General features: G+C 41.3%; 1 protein-coding gene and 1 non-coding gene across 8 annotated transcripts; one reads left to right on the top strand and one right to left on the bottom strand.

Annotated features, from left to right (window-relative positions):
• Nucleotides 1-4,778: 4,778 nt before the first annotated feature.
• On the bottom strand, nucleotides 4,779-11,971 carry LOC146287077 (uncharacterized). 7 transcript variants are annotated; one of them, XM_084699220.1, is made up of 11 exons: nucleotides 11,840-11,971; nucleotides 11,206-11,408; nucleotides 10,634-10,833; nucleotides 10,432-10,456; nucleotides 9,674-9,886; nucleotides 9,266-9,471; nucleotides 8,978-9,028; nucleotides 8,419-8,505; nucleotides 7,954-8,056; nucleotides 7,703-7,738; nucleotides 7,471-7,558 (listed from the first exon to the last, which is right to left on the bottom strand). In XM_084699220.1, exons 2-10 carry the CDS (start codon nucleotides 11,399-11,401, stop codon nucleotides 7,725-7,727), a joined length of 1,095 nt encoding a protein of 364 aa, XP_084555346.1. In that variant the 5' UTR covers nucleotides 11,402-11,408; nucleotides 11,840-11,971; the 3' UTR covers nucleotides 7,471-7,558; nucleotides 7,703-7,724. The 7 variants fall into 7 exon arrangements, with proteins under 7 accessions (XP_084555344.1, XP_084555347.1, XP_084555343.1 ...); XM_084699216.1 differs by lacking the exon at nucleotides 7,703-7,738 and having other exon boundaries at nucleotides 7,250-7,558; XM_084699218.1 differs by lacking the exons at nucleotides 7,471-7,558; nucleotides 7,703-7,738; nucleotides 7,954-8,056; ... (2 more) ...; nucleotides 9,266-9,471; nucleotides 9,674-9,886 and adding exons at nucleotides 4,779-5,251; nucleotides 5,536-5,730; nucleotides 5,971-6,186; nucleotides 6,505-6,615; nucleotides 6,916-7,044.
• Nucleotides 11,972-12,023: 52 nt separating this feature from the next.
• trnae-cuc (transfer RNA glutamic acid (anticodon CUC)) lies at nucleotides 12,024-12,095 on the top strand. The gene has a single exon. It is a non-coding gene; the product is annotated as a tRNA-Glu (tRNA).
• Nucleotides 12,096-12,405: the final 310 nt, after the last annotated feature.

Genomic DNA, 12,405 nt, shown 5'->3' on the forward strand with positions numbered 1-12,405 from the left:
AAATTGAAAGCTAAATGACCATGACAAAAATCACAATTTTAATTCTTCACCCTTGGAATTTATTGTGTTCACTCAGGAAGAGGTTCAAAGAGCCAGTTAGCTGGCTCCTTAGCTGAAGAGCTAAGGAAGGGGCTAGATCTTGGGACGGGGCGAGAGCTAGGACAGGGCTAGAACGAGGACAGGGCTAGAACGAGGACAGGGTTAGAACGAGGACAGGGTAAGAGCTAGGACAGGGTTAGAACGAGGACAGGGTTAGAGCTTGGACAGGGTTAAAGCTAGGACAGGGCTAAAGCTAGGACAGGGTAAGAGCTAGGACAGGGCTAGAACGAGGACAGGGCTAGAGATAGGGATGGGGTGAGAACCAGGGACATTGTTCCTCAGTGATCCACAGGAGCCCTGTTTGAGCTGACAGGAAGAAGGCAACAACAGTTTAGAGATGAAAGGAGCTCCAGCCGGGGACCCTGTCATGCCCCCTGAATGCCCAGCCAGAAGCCCTCCCCGGGGGGTAGGGACTCTGATCCTCTCCCCTGGATCCCCCAGTGCCCCGGTTCAAACGAGACTGTGAGAGTTCAAACGTCTGATCTATAAAGGTTTGTCTCTGTGTTGGCGGCAAGCATTTGAAAGACCCTCATGCAGACATATGTTCACACACACTATACAGGCACACACCACACACATGCACACACATCACATATACACACACACACACACAGGCAGGCTTACACTCACACTGTCACACACACAAACACTAGCAAGCAAGACACACACACACACACCCCATCACATGCTCCGAGGCTAAATCGTCCTGACCTAAGACAGCACCCACACTGACTATGCCTTCTGTTCCCAGGCTGCTTTGACAGTCCTGCCACTGCCCACAGTCTCTCTCTCTCTTTCACACACACACACACACACACACGCACACACACACACACGCACACACACACACACACACACTCCATTCTCAGTCCCCTCACTCGATCCTTTCTTTCTCCTGCTCCCTCTCTCAGTATCACTCCTTGACTCTCTCTTATTTACTTTCACTCACACGTATATATATATATATATATATATATATATATATATATATATATATATATATATATATATATATATATATATATATAGAGAGAGAGAGAGAGAGAGTTAAAGATGGAGAGAAAGATAGAGATGGTGAAATATGTGGAAAGAGAAAGGTAGAGATAGATGAAGAGAGATAGATGGAGAGAATTGGATGAAGAGAGAACAGGGTATTTACTTTTTGTTCTTCAGATGGTGCGTTATGCAATAGTTGTGAGGTGGCGTTCACCAGTGCTGGACAGACAGAGGTCCCTGTGTCCCACTGCTGCGTGTGTGTGTGTGTGTGTGTGTGTGTGTGAGAGAGAGAGAGAGAGAGAGAGAGAGAGAGAGAGAGAGAGAGAGAGAGAGAGAGAGAGAGAGAGAGGGTGGCACAGGGGGCGTCACTGTGGCACTGTACTGGGAACAGGGTGATCTGGAGGGGTGGGGGGGCGTGGGAGCAGACAGACACGGGGAGGCAGGTCTCCTGGCTCGACAATCTTTCTGTCCTCCCTCCCTTCCTCTCTCCCTCTCTCCCTCTCTCCCTCTCTCCCTCTCTCCCTCTCTCCCTCTCTCCCTCTCTCCCTCTCTTCCTCTCTCCCTCTCTCCCTCTCTCCCTCTCTCCCAGTGACAGAGCAGGGTTGAGAAGTGGGTCAGTGGAAGGCTAGAGTTACTCTGACGATGCTGTCTGTCTGGAGACATGCCACACAAAAACAACACAACACATTCACACAACTACACAATAACACTGCGACACAACACTGTTCTGGAGACAAACAATAATGTTTTGTTAGAAATATCTTCAAGTGATATACAGCAGTTCAAATATAGCAGATGCCGTTGTGTTGTCACTACAACACTTATCATGTTAAAGTGAATCAATTACACATCCACTACACTTACTCCTCTTTGACTCTCTGTCCCTCTCCCTCCTCCTCTCTCTCTCTTCTCTGCCACATCCCTGAATGCTCAAAGACCTAAATCAAAGAAGAGAAGGCACATGAGGCACAGTGTCCCTTTTCTCTTACTTTCCTTTCTTCCCTCCTTTTTTGCCTCACTTCTCTTCTTTCATCTTCCCTTTCGTCAGGAGGAGACAGCTTTACAGCCCCCCTGTGGAGCTCTCCTACCCTCCTGTCATACCCATCCCTTCTCACCCTCCTCCCCTACCCCCATACACGTGCAACACATATTCCTCCTCACCAACCCTCCCTGCCTATTTCTCTCGTCCTCCCCTCCTGTTCTATTCTCCTACATTTACACTTACCCTCCTCTCTCAATCCCCTCCTCTCCTCAATCCTTGGTAAGCACCAAGGGTACACACGCGCACACGCACACACTCTCAAGCACTGGACGCAGGGTAGTACCACATTCTCACGAGAAACTGAGTAGTATCCCAACAACGTCCAGTGTTCGCATCAGCTCTAGCAAAAAAGTGAGAGAGAGACAGAGATGGAGAGATGCAGAAATCCCCCTGAAGAGTTCCCAGACCTGGTTTAGTGCTGAATCCTAAATTTAGAAGCCCAGGGGTCAGAGGTCAGGAGGACGTCTTAAAATCCACCACAAATCCTTGCTGAGATAAATATAGAGGAGACACAACTGAGGAGATGAGCTGACACACACACACATAATCACACACACATAATCGTACATACACACACAAACAGACGAACATCCCCCTGTGGTATGGATGGAAGTTGAAGAATGGACCAGTGAGCAGAAAAAGGAATGGAAGAGGGAAATTGAAAGATGTTGTTGTGACAACACTATTATATATAATAACAGATAATATTTCAGTCTGACACATACACACACAAACACACACTTGCAGTAAAATCTTGGCACAGATTCATAATGAATGCCATCTTGTCTGAAACGGAATTTGTTTTATGGAAGTCGTTTTACTTCATGTGTTTATACATGTTTAACTTCACAGGTAAACTAAACAGTGGAAGAACCGTGTGGAACCTGAACCAGATTGTCCAATAATTTACATATTTTCAATTTGTTCCAAATACTGTGTATGCATATCTGTGTGAGCATGATGTGTGTGTGTAACATGGGGTCCTGTGGGGTCAAAGGCCATCCTCCAGATACTGGTCCCAGGCCCAGCTATTGGCACAACTTCCAGGATGACACTGACAGTGCCATCATCACTAGAATACCTGCTTCCTGTATCCTGTTACCAAAAATACTCCCTCACACACATACACCTTCCTGTATTGTCTCCTGTTGTCACTATGAGATTGTCTAGAGGAAGCCATGACAACACTGAAGGCAGACCTACACCAATCAGACAGCGTCATCTGGCATGACACACCTCCTGGAAGTCACATCATTGCTGCGTTAAGAAGGAGAGGATGCGATACCACAGAGGAAATAGGACCCAGAATAGTCGCTAGACTGTATATGTTCCATATAGAGTCTGTGTTTTGGTGTGAGTGTGTGTTGTGGTGTGTGTGTCATGTGATGATATTGTCATGATGTCATGGGAGGGAGAGCCGTGATGTTCCTCTTGCAGACACATAGTCTGCCTCCTCAGTCAAGGACACCACAGAAAAGAGGAGGTGGAGGAGGTGGAGGAGGAGGGCAGCAGGCTCAATATACTAACTTTGTTACCACAGAGAGAGTGTGAACATGGCATTTATCTCGTAAACAGAGACATCCGAGATCTGAGACTTTCCTAAGCGCCCCCAGTTCTCTTTCTGTCTTGTTTTTTCTCTATCACTCTCTCTTTCAAACACACACACCCAACAATGCTGGCCTGTATGGTGGATGGTTCAGTCTACCTGTCCTGAGAGAGACTCACTTCAGACTGTTTAGAATGTCCTGACCCAGCCTCACTCTAACCGTGGGCAAAGGACCCAGCCTGTCTACCTCCACTAGAAGACTAGTTAAGATAAGACAGAAAAAGACAGGCAAAACTACAAACCCTGTCCATAGCAGGCTCTGAAGTGGCTCAGGTTTGTGTTCTGCTTGTAAGGACCTGCAGGTTAGTGTAGGCTGACACCTATCTGCAGTGTGGTAGTATGACATCCTTGCAGTCTCATTCATTACAATATAACATTGATTTAATAAATAAATTGTCATGTTCCTCAAATCAAAATAGGTTTGATCAGACTGGTGACACAAGAATCATTAATGCAAGACATTATCAACCTGTGTACTTAACACTTAGATGTAGCCTTACCACTACGGTTGTACAATACCCATGCTGGAATCCAGTAATATTAGTATGTCTAAAAAAGATTTAGTGTGACCTGCATCCTAATAACCATTATACTGTGTCATACTATTTTTTAGGGTGGATACTACACACTTTATAGTATGGTAGTATGGGACAAAACATTGTAGGGTGCCAGCTGGTCACACTCTGATGCAAACATACAGGCTACAGTAGCCTGCCTGACATGTCATTCACACATTCAAATGCACAATAAACAAATACTGGAAATATCAATCAAGCTCCTTCAACACAAAAACACACAAACTTTCAGATGTTCATTAAGACTAGTTTACATGACAATAGATATTGAATGATTTAGGACCCTGATGATTAAAATAAATCATGTGTTTCTATACTTTGATTGACTACATGCCTGTTAATGAATTAACCCATGTGTCACAAAGAGCAACAGGCGATCAGATATAAGTATAGCTGTGGTGTTCCAGTGCTAGTCATACAGCATGTTATCATGGTTAAAAAGAGACAGACACAAACCCAATGACAATTCACATTCTCAACAAGAGTATTAGTTTTATTTTCCATCAGTGCAGTTATAGCTTTCACTTTCAATTTGTCTTCATGTACTCATTTGTTGTTGGTGTGACCATTTCCTTGAAATCAGAGACTTCAGAGTGTGCAGAGATCCAACTACGCTGCATAACTTATATCAGAGAATATGGTTTCAAGAAATCCCAAGATAATTTAGACAAGATTCTTTACATAATGTATCACACCATGGAGGAGTTATCTTGTAAAATATATTTTTTTTTTATGTGCAAAATTACACGTTATTGTGTTACATTTGTTAAAGGAATCATTGGATATTTAGCATGTAGGTCAATATACATACAGCACCCTTGAGCACACTGTAAGTGCATTAGGATAAGATAACTTATCTTTGGGGAGAAACCATCCTGTCCACTTGATTTCTCTTCCTGGTAGGCTTGTCAGGTTTTTGTTTATATGATTTCCCTAGGAAATAGATACAGACAAGCCATTTAACGTAATTTGGAAATAAAATGTATGATTTCAGTAATAGGAAAACAGGTTTAAAATGTGTACTGCAAGGAGTTATTTGTACAATGTAATTGTGTGTTCCATTGCAAAGTGGTCAATGACACTGGAATTTGAACTTGTATTAAAAAATGTAAGGTATGTCCTCTACTTCTGATGCAAATACATTTTTACTAAATTCTACATTGGACATCAATAAATATTTACTTTCATACACAGTTAAATGACTTATTCACAGCTACCTTTGATTTTCTTCCTACACATGGTTACAGCTTCCTTGTTGTGACGACAATGAAGTAGTCCTCTCTCAGATTCATGAAACAGGCAGTACACTGTGAGGATGACATCACTGTGGGTCACATGTCTGCTGCTGTCAGGTACAGTGTAGTCTCGATTGAAGGTGTGATGCAGAACCACTAGGACAACTGGTTTGCCAACTAAGAGAGGGTGGGTGAGAGAGAGAAATTATAATAATGGAGATAATGAACTGTGTAATTTAAGACTGTGTTAACCTGCAAAAAGATGTTGCTGGAGGAGGAATATTTCAAGCCTCAAATCAAGTTAGGCTTAGTTTAGTCTCAATCCCTAAAACCATCTCAGGTACATCTGTTTACATTCCAATAATTATCTAGGACTGGGCTACTTGCTTATGGTTGAGAGGGTATCAGGATAGTTACCTGGAATACTCTGCAGAGCACTCTCAATGTCAGTCCCACTGCGAGTGATGATTGGACAGAAAGCCACAATGTAATCATAGTCCTTCTCACTCCTCTCCAGGCATCTTCTACTAAAGAACTTCTGCTTAGTAACACGCTTCATGAACTGGTCACTAGCACCCATCGTATCTCCTATCTTGATGAACTTGAGTCTAATCTTCGAGTCACGTGGTCTCCCTTGAAGAGCAAAGGAAATCTCACTGAGATCACTGCATGTCAGTGGAGCACATGGGTTTCTAACATGATTTCAGTAATAGGAGAACAAGTTTAAAATATGTACTGTAAGGAGGTATTTGTACAATGTAATTGTGTGTTCCATTGCAGAGTGGTCAATGACACTGGAATTTTAACAGCTATTAAAAAATCTACAGTATATCCTCTACTTCTGATTCAAATACATTTTGTCTAAATCCTACATTGGACATCAGTAAATATTTACTTTGATACATAATAGTTAAGTGATTTAGGCACAGCTACATTTGATTTTCTTGTTACCTTTCTTGTTGTTTCCTGTCGACTCAGTAACACGCTCCATGAGCTGGTCACTAGCACCCCTCGTTTTGTCTGTCTTGATGCCATGGAGTCTCTTCGAGTCACGTGGTCTCCCTTGAAGAGCAAAGGAAATCTCACTGAGATCACTGCATGTCAGTGGAGCACATGGGTTTCTAACATGATTTCAGTAATAGGAGAACAAGTTTAAAATGTGTACTGTAAGGAGGTATTTGTACAATGTAATTGTGTGTTCCATTGCAGAGTGGTCAATGACACTGGAATTTTAACTGCTATTAAAAAATCTACAGTATATCCTCTACTTCTGATTCAAATACATTTTGTCTAAATCCTACATTGGACATCAGTAAATATTTACTTTGATACATAATAGTTAAATGATTTAGGCACAGCTACCTTTGATTTTCTTGTTATCTTTCTTGTTGTTTCCTGTCGACTCAGTAACACGCTCCATGAGCTGGTCACTAGCATCCCTCGTTTTGTCTGTCTTGATGCCATGGAGTCTCTTCGAGTCACGTGGTCTCCCTTGAAGAGCAAAGGAAATCTCACTGAGATCACTGCATGTCAGTGGAGCACATGGGTTTTTAACATGTACTGTAACTAATATTGTTGAAACAGATATGAAAGACTACTTTCATGTTTTAAAGTATAAATATATATTTGTTAGCTGAACATACTGTATCTAATTATTTCAGGATACAATAGTAACATGAGGACACAAGCTATAAACCAATGACAACTCATTCTCAGTCGTTTTGTTTTACACCAATACGCTATTTTTATTGCAGAGTTATAAGACAGTGGGATCACAACAGACAACATTGAATATTGGCAATTTTACAGTTAATCTATGATTTGCCATAATGTAACAAACATTTTGTGTAAAATTCTGTGACATTACGCAAAATAGAAATAACTTATTTTCCCTCCAAAGCAACAGTTCACTCCTGACTGTGAAGGAGTTCTTCCTCCTCCTCAGTGGGATTAATCTGGGACTTTCCATCAAGACGATTACGCCTTGTCAAGACCCCGCAGTCATCTTCGGGAAATGAACAATGTAAGAGGTGTTAGTGACAATCGTCATTTGGATCCCAATCATTTGTTTTCATTATCTAAAAACAAATAAATTACATCTTTTGATCATATGAAAATAATTACACTTCAATAATTTACTCCAACCTACCCCGAAATATTTCAGTGTAGCTTTACATATTTAAAACTGTTGGGTTTAAGTTGTAAATATTGAAAAGTTACATATACATTAGTTACACAATTTAAATACCCTGAAATGTTCACAGAAGCATATGGTCAGGTAAGTATGCAGACATAATGGAAATAATAATACACAATGTTTCATACTAGGTTTACATGAAATCTGTAAATCTTTTAAAACATTTGTAGCTTATTAAAATGGATGATCCAAATAGAACCTACATGCAAGCCTAGTCCAGATCCAACATCCAACTCTCCAACATCCTCTGAAGAGAAGTGTTTTGGTGGAGCACCTACACGGCTGGGGTGGGCACCGGCATGATATCTACAGGGGAAAGTAAACCCATTGTTTAATTAAGAGGGAATGTAAACCCTTCTTTTATTGTAACAACATATGTAGAAATGAATATTGACAATGTAACATACAATGAAAACAGCATATTGGTGTCAAAAAACGACTGAGAATGAGTAGAACTACATTTGTAAAAATGGGTTTGATGAAATTTAACATTTCTAAAAGGCAACAAAACCGCTGACTGGAGAAAGAAGGTTTCTCCTGTGTTGACATTGTCTATTCACATGCCATGACGCACCATGCAAACAATGTAACCACATTTCAGGCATTGCGCCCTGTCCAATAAATATCAACTGAAACAAATTTGTTTTTAAAAAACAAGAAAAACCTACGATGGAAGCAAGTGTGTTTCTCATATATCCATGTATGTCCATAACCAAGGTGAAACACCAGACAGGGATCCAAGGTGAAATAATGTTCTGAAGAAAGAAAAATATATCACACTGGTTACAAAACAATGCCTCAAATTGTGAAATGTGCATTCTTTGTGAAACATTAACTGTATGAGCTTGTAATAGTTCATTTTTAAGGAAACCCCTACTGACAGTGCCGGTCCTAGTACACTCGGCGCCTTAGGCGAGATGTATGAACAGTGCACCCCCCCCACCCCCCCGGGGCCGCAAATCGGGGTGCTGCCCCCCAACCGCAACACGGATATGTGACTTGGCGACCTATGCTGGTGGTGCGGGACGGTTAATTAATGGATGAACTTCGGAATTTGCCGCCCCCCTCTTGATGCCGCGCTTGGCGGCTGCCTAAGTCGCCTATGCCTAGGACCGGACTTCCTACTGGCATAGAACATTTCTTTATGAAAATGGAAAATATGCTATATGAAAATGCGTTTGTTGAAATGTGACTTTCCAAAAGGACAATAAAGCTTTAGCATCTCACCCATGCACACATCATAACTCTGAATCTCTTTCGACTGCATGATGACATGCCCTGGCGGGAACCAAAAATATTCCTTTACACTTCTGGAAAATGATGCTAACTGTACAATGTGCACATTCTGTAAAGCACTGTTGTACGTATGTGTGGTACAGTCAACTTTTTTCTTTTGTATAATGCAATTTAAAGCCATATTTTATCAGACAACATTTAAAAAGACACTGTTTGGTCATAACACATTATAATGATAAGACATTGAATACAATTAAAAAGCAAGGTGAAATAATCAACCTCAGCAGGCCTGTTCAGCTTCTTCAACACTTTCTTGAAAGCTTCTTCATTCTGGCGACACTCCAGTAGCCCGTTACAACTTTCATGGAACAGACAGTCCACTGTGAGGATGACATCACTACTGGTCACATGTCTGCTGTTGTCAGGTACAGTGTAGTCTGGCTTGAAGGTGTGATGCAGCACCACCAGAATGACTGGTGTGCCAGCTGATAAGAAAGTAGCAAAGTCAACATTGAAACACTACTGAAAATAAAAATTATTGTACTTTTTCATTAAATATGTGTTGTCAAATTGCATAGATGTTTAAAATAAACAAATTGAGGTAACATATATCGCAGTTCTAAACACTAAAATGATATATATCCTAACAAGTCAAACAAATTACAAAAAATAGTCTTGACTGCTTACCTGGGATTTTAAGCATGGCTTCCCGAACATCCATACCAGCTCCCAAAATGATCGGACAGAAAGCCAGGATGAAATCACAATCTAGTGAATTCACCTGAACAAGGCGTTGCTCAATAAGACGCTGGATAAACTGCGTGTGAAAATTGCGAGTGTTCCCCGTCACGACAGAAAAGAATTTCTTCATGTGCTTTTCCACAGAAATGCCGGAACTCTCTGTGGTAAGATGAAGAGGAAGTGATGTCACACTCCTCAGCTCACGCAAACATTTTTAATTTCCAGTGGTCATCAAACTATGGGGCGTAAAACCTAGAGGGAGTGCCAAGTGATAGCGGAGGGAGGGTGCTACAGTGACATAAACTAATTTTCTTAATATTATTCAGAAAATTAAATAGGGTGGCCACATGTCGATCGGCTTAAGTTTTGTGGGCAAGTAACATTCAGTCGTGGTTTACTGTAATACCCTGTATGACATACACGTACAGATGTCATCACACAAGGCGCCACAGAAAAGCTTGATGTGGGAGAAGTTTAGTTGTACTAGACACCATGAGGACTGTGTTGTAATTCTATTCAGGTAATTATAAAAGGCTTGCTCAAGAGTACTCTATAACCATTGTTTTAAACATAGTAGTGATTTGATATTCTACATTTACATTTACATTTATTCATTTAGCAGACGCTTTTATCCAAAGCGACTTCCAAGAGAGAGCTTTACAAAAGAGCATAGGTCACACATATTCTATACAAGAAGTAATTACCTCTGGATGGTGCATCCTGGACATCCTGCAAGAGAGAAACAAGTGAAGAGGGATGGGTATTGGGATGCACCACATGACTTGCATTTACAGTTTTTGTTAAGTGTATTCTAGACAGTTATTTTGTATCTATTGCTCAAGTTTAGTTTCTTCACAGGATCTCAAAGAGTTGTCTAGAAATCCAATAATAAGGATGAGACACTACCTCAAGTTGGCATTTTTTCAGAATCTTAGAAACAGCTTTGTCGTTTTGAGAACATTTCAGGAGTCCTCCCATGGTGGTGTGGAACAGACAGTCCACTGTGAGAATGACATCACTGCTCGTCACATGTCTGCTGCTGTCTGGTACAGTGTAGTCTGGGTCATAGGTGTGATGCAGCACCACCAGGATGGCTGGTTTACCAGCTGAGGGAGGGTGAAAGATGGAGTGTGTGTGTATGAGGGAGAGAGAGACAAATGGATAGAGACAGAGAGAGAAAGAGAGAGAGAGAGAGATAAGTCAAAAAGAGAGAAAGGAGAACACATCAAACAAACACAGCAACATTTTGTAACACAGATGTGTCCATATCACCTTCAATATCAAATGAAGGCACTTGTGCTTATTATAGACACATTATAAGCAGTTTTTAGTTTAACTTAGGCTGTGTTACAGCACAATGACTCTCCAGAAAATGTCAATGTAATTGCCCTCCAAAGTCCGGCCCTACCTTCAATAAATCACAATCACTTTGTTCTCTATCTTATCCTCATATAACTTAGAAAGACAAGATTTCTCACATGGAATCTTCAACATTACGGCATCCATATCGGTCCCCAATCGAGAAACTACTGGACAGAAAACCAGGTTGAAATCCCCCTCCTCCTGTGAGCGAACTTCAGTCAAGCCTTTTTTGGTTAGGCGGCCATTCAACATCACGTCTGCCCCCCCAATGCCCTGGCACACCAATGGGAAGAATCTCCCGGATCTACCCATTTTGGCTCTGCAATAAATACAGAAACATCGCCATTCAATGGTGAAAGGTCAAACAGATGTATGTGTCACCGTGCCACCGTGGCAAATGTTTAAAAAGTCACATCAGGCCGACTTTCTGTTATGAATACACGGTCAAACTGAGAGAAAGAAAATTGTGTAGCCGAGTTTTAGTATGACTAGCCTGACATTTACTATTTATAGGAGGCCTATTGGCATATTTGGAAGAGCAGCCTACAATTCTAGAAAACTTAATGGACACAAAAAGCATGTAAGTATGGACAAGCTAGGCTATCTAGGCTATTCAGCAATTCATTTGAACAGATGTTTTGCTTTGCTTGCTAGTTCACTGAGGCTATATCATATAATTCTGGTCGGATGGCATTAAAATGTTCCCTACCTAGCATTTTCAACTTTTTATGGCAAACATGCAAAAATTACCTGAATTCAAAGATAATGGCTGACGATCGATCCCGTAGTGTACTTGCCCCGCTGATGTTTTTTTTTGAAGTGGACTAGCTTCATCGCCTAAATGAAAGTGAAAGTTACCATATCAGACAGAAAGATATTACGCCATCAAATGTTTTTCATTTATAGATGAAATGGGAAAGCAAATTTTCAGCGCTCCCTGGTGGTCTAGTGGTTAGGATTCGGCGCTCTCACCGCCGCGGCCCGGGTTCGATTCCCGGTCAGGGAACACATTTTGTAACTATATATTTTTCACTCAATCAAACTTGTCTATTGTCGTGAAAATGAAAATTTGTAATAATAAATTAGATTGTAAAATAAATGTTTGATATAACATAAAACAGACAAATTGAATGTCGTGCCCCCTTTACTATAGCTGAATTATACAGTTTAAAAGAGCTACACAAAATTCCCACCTTTGGAAACCAACTGCTCGCCCATCCGATTCGATCTGGAGCCGGGTCTGTGTCTGCTTATCTTATTGGCTTAAAGTCGATTGATCTTCAAAAATGTCCTTGCCGCCAGATGGCACTGTATAC

The sequence above is a fragment of the Hypomesus nipponensis genome, chromosome 6 (assembly GCF_054491055.1).
Source record: "Hypomesus nipponensis isolate SF chromosome 6, ASM5449105v1, whole genome shotgun sequence".
Classification (NCBI taxonomy): Eukaryota; Metazoa; Chordata; class Actinopteri; order Osmeriformes; family Osmeridae; genus Hypomesus; species Hypomesus nipponensis.

What these genes read in the sequence shown, in the direction of transcription:
- LOC146287077 (XM_084699216.1), bottom strand. Translation starts at nt 11,401, where the DNA reads ATGGGTAGATCCGGGAGATTCTTCCCATTGGTGTGCCAGGGCATTGGG. An exon ending in AGCTGAACAGGCCTGCTGAG is followed by an intron (nt 9,029 to 9,265) that starts GTTGATTATTTC and finishes GGTTCCCGCCAG; the next exon opens with GGCATGTCATCATGCAGTCG. An exon ending in GAAACACACTTGCTTCCATC is followed by an intron (nt 8,057 to 8,418) that starts GTAGGTTTTTCT and finishes TTTCCCCTGTAG; the next exon opens with ATATCATGCCGGTGCCCACC.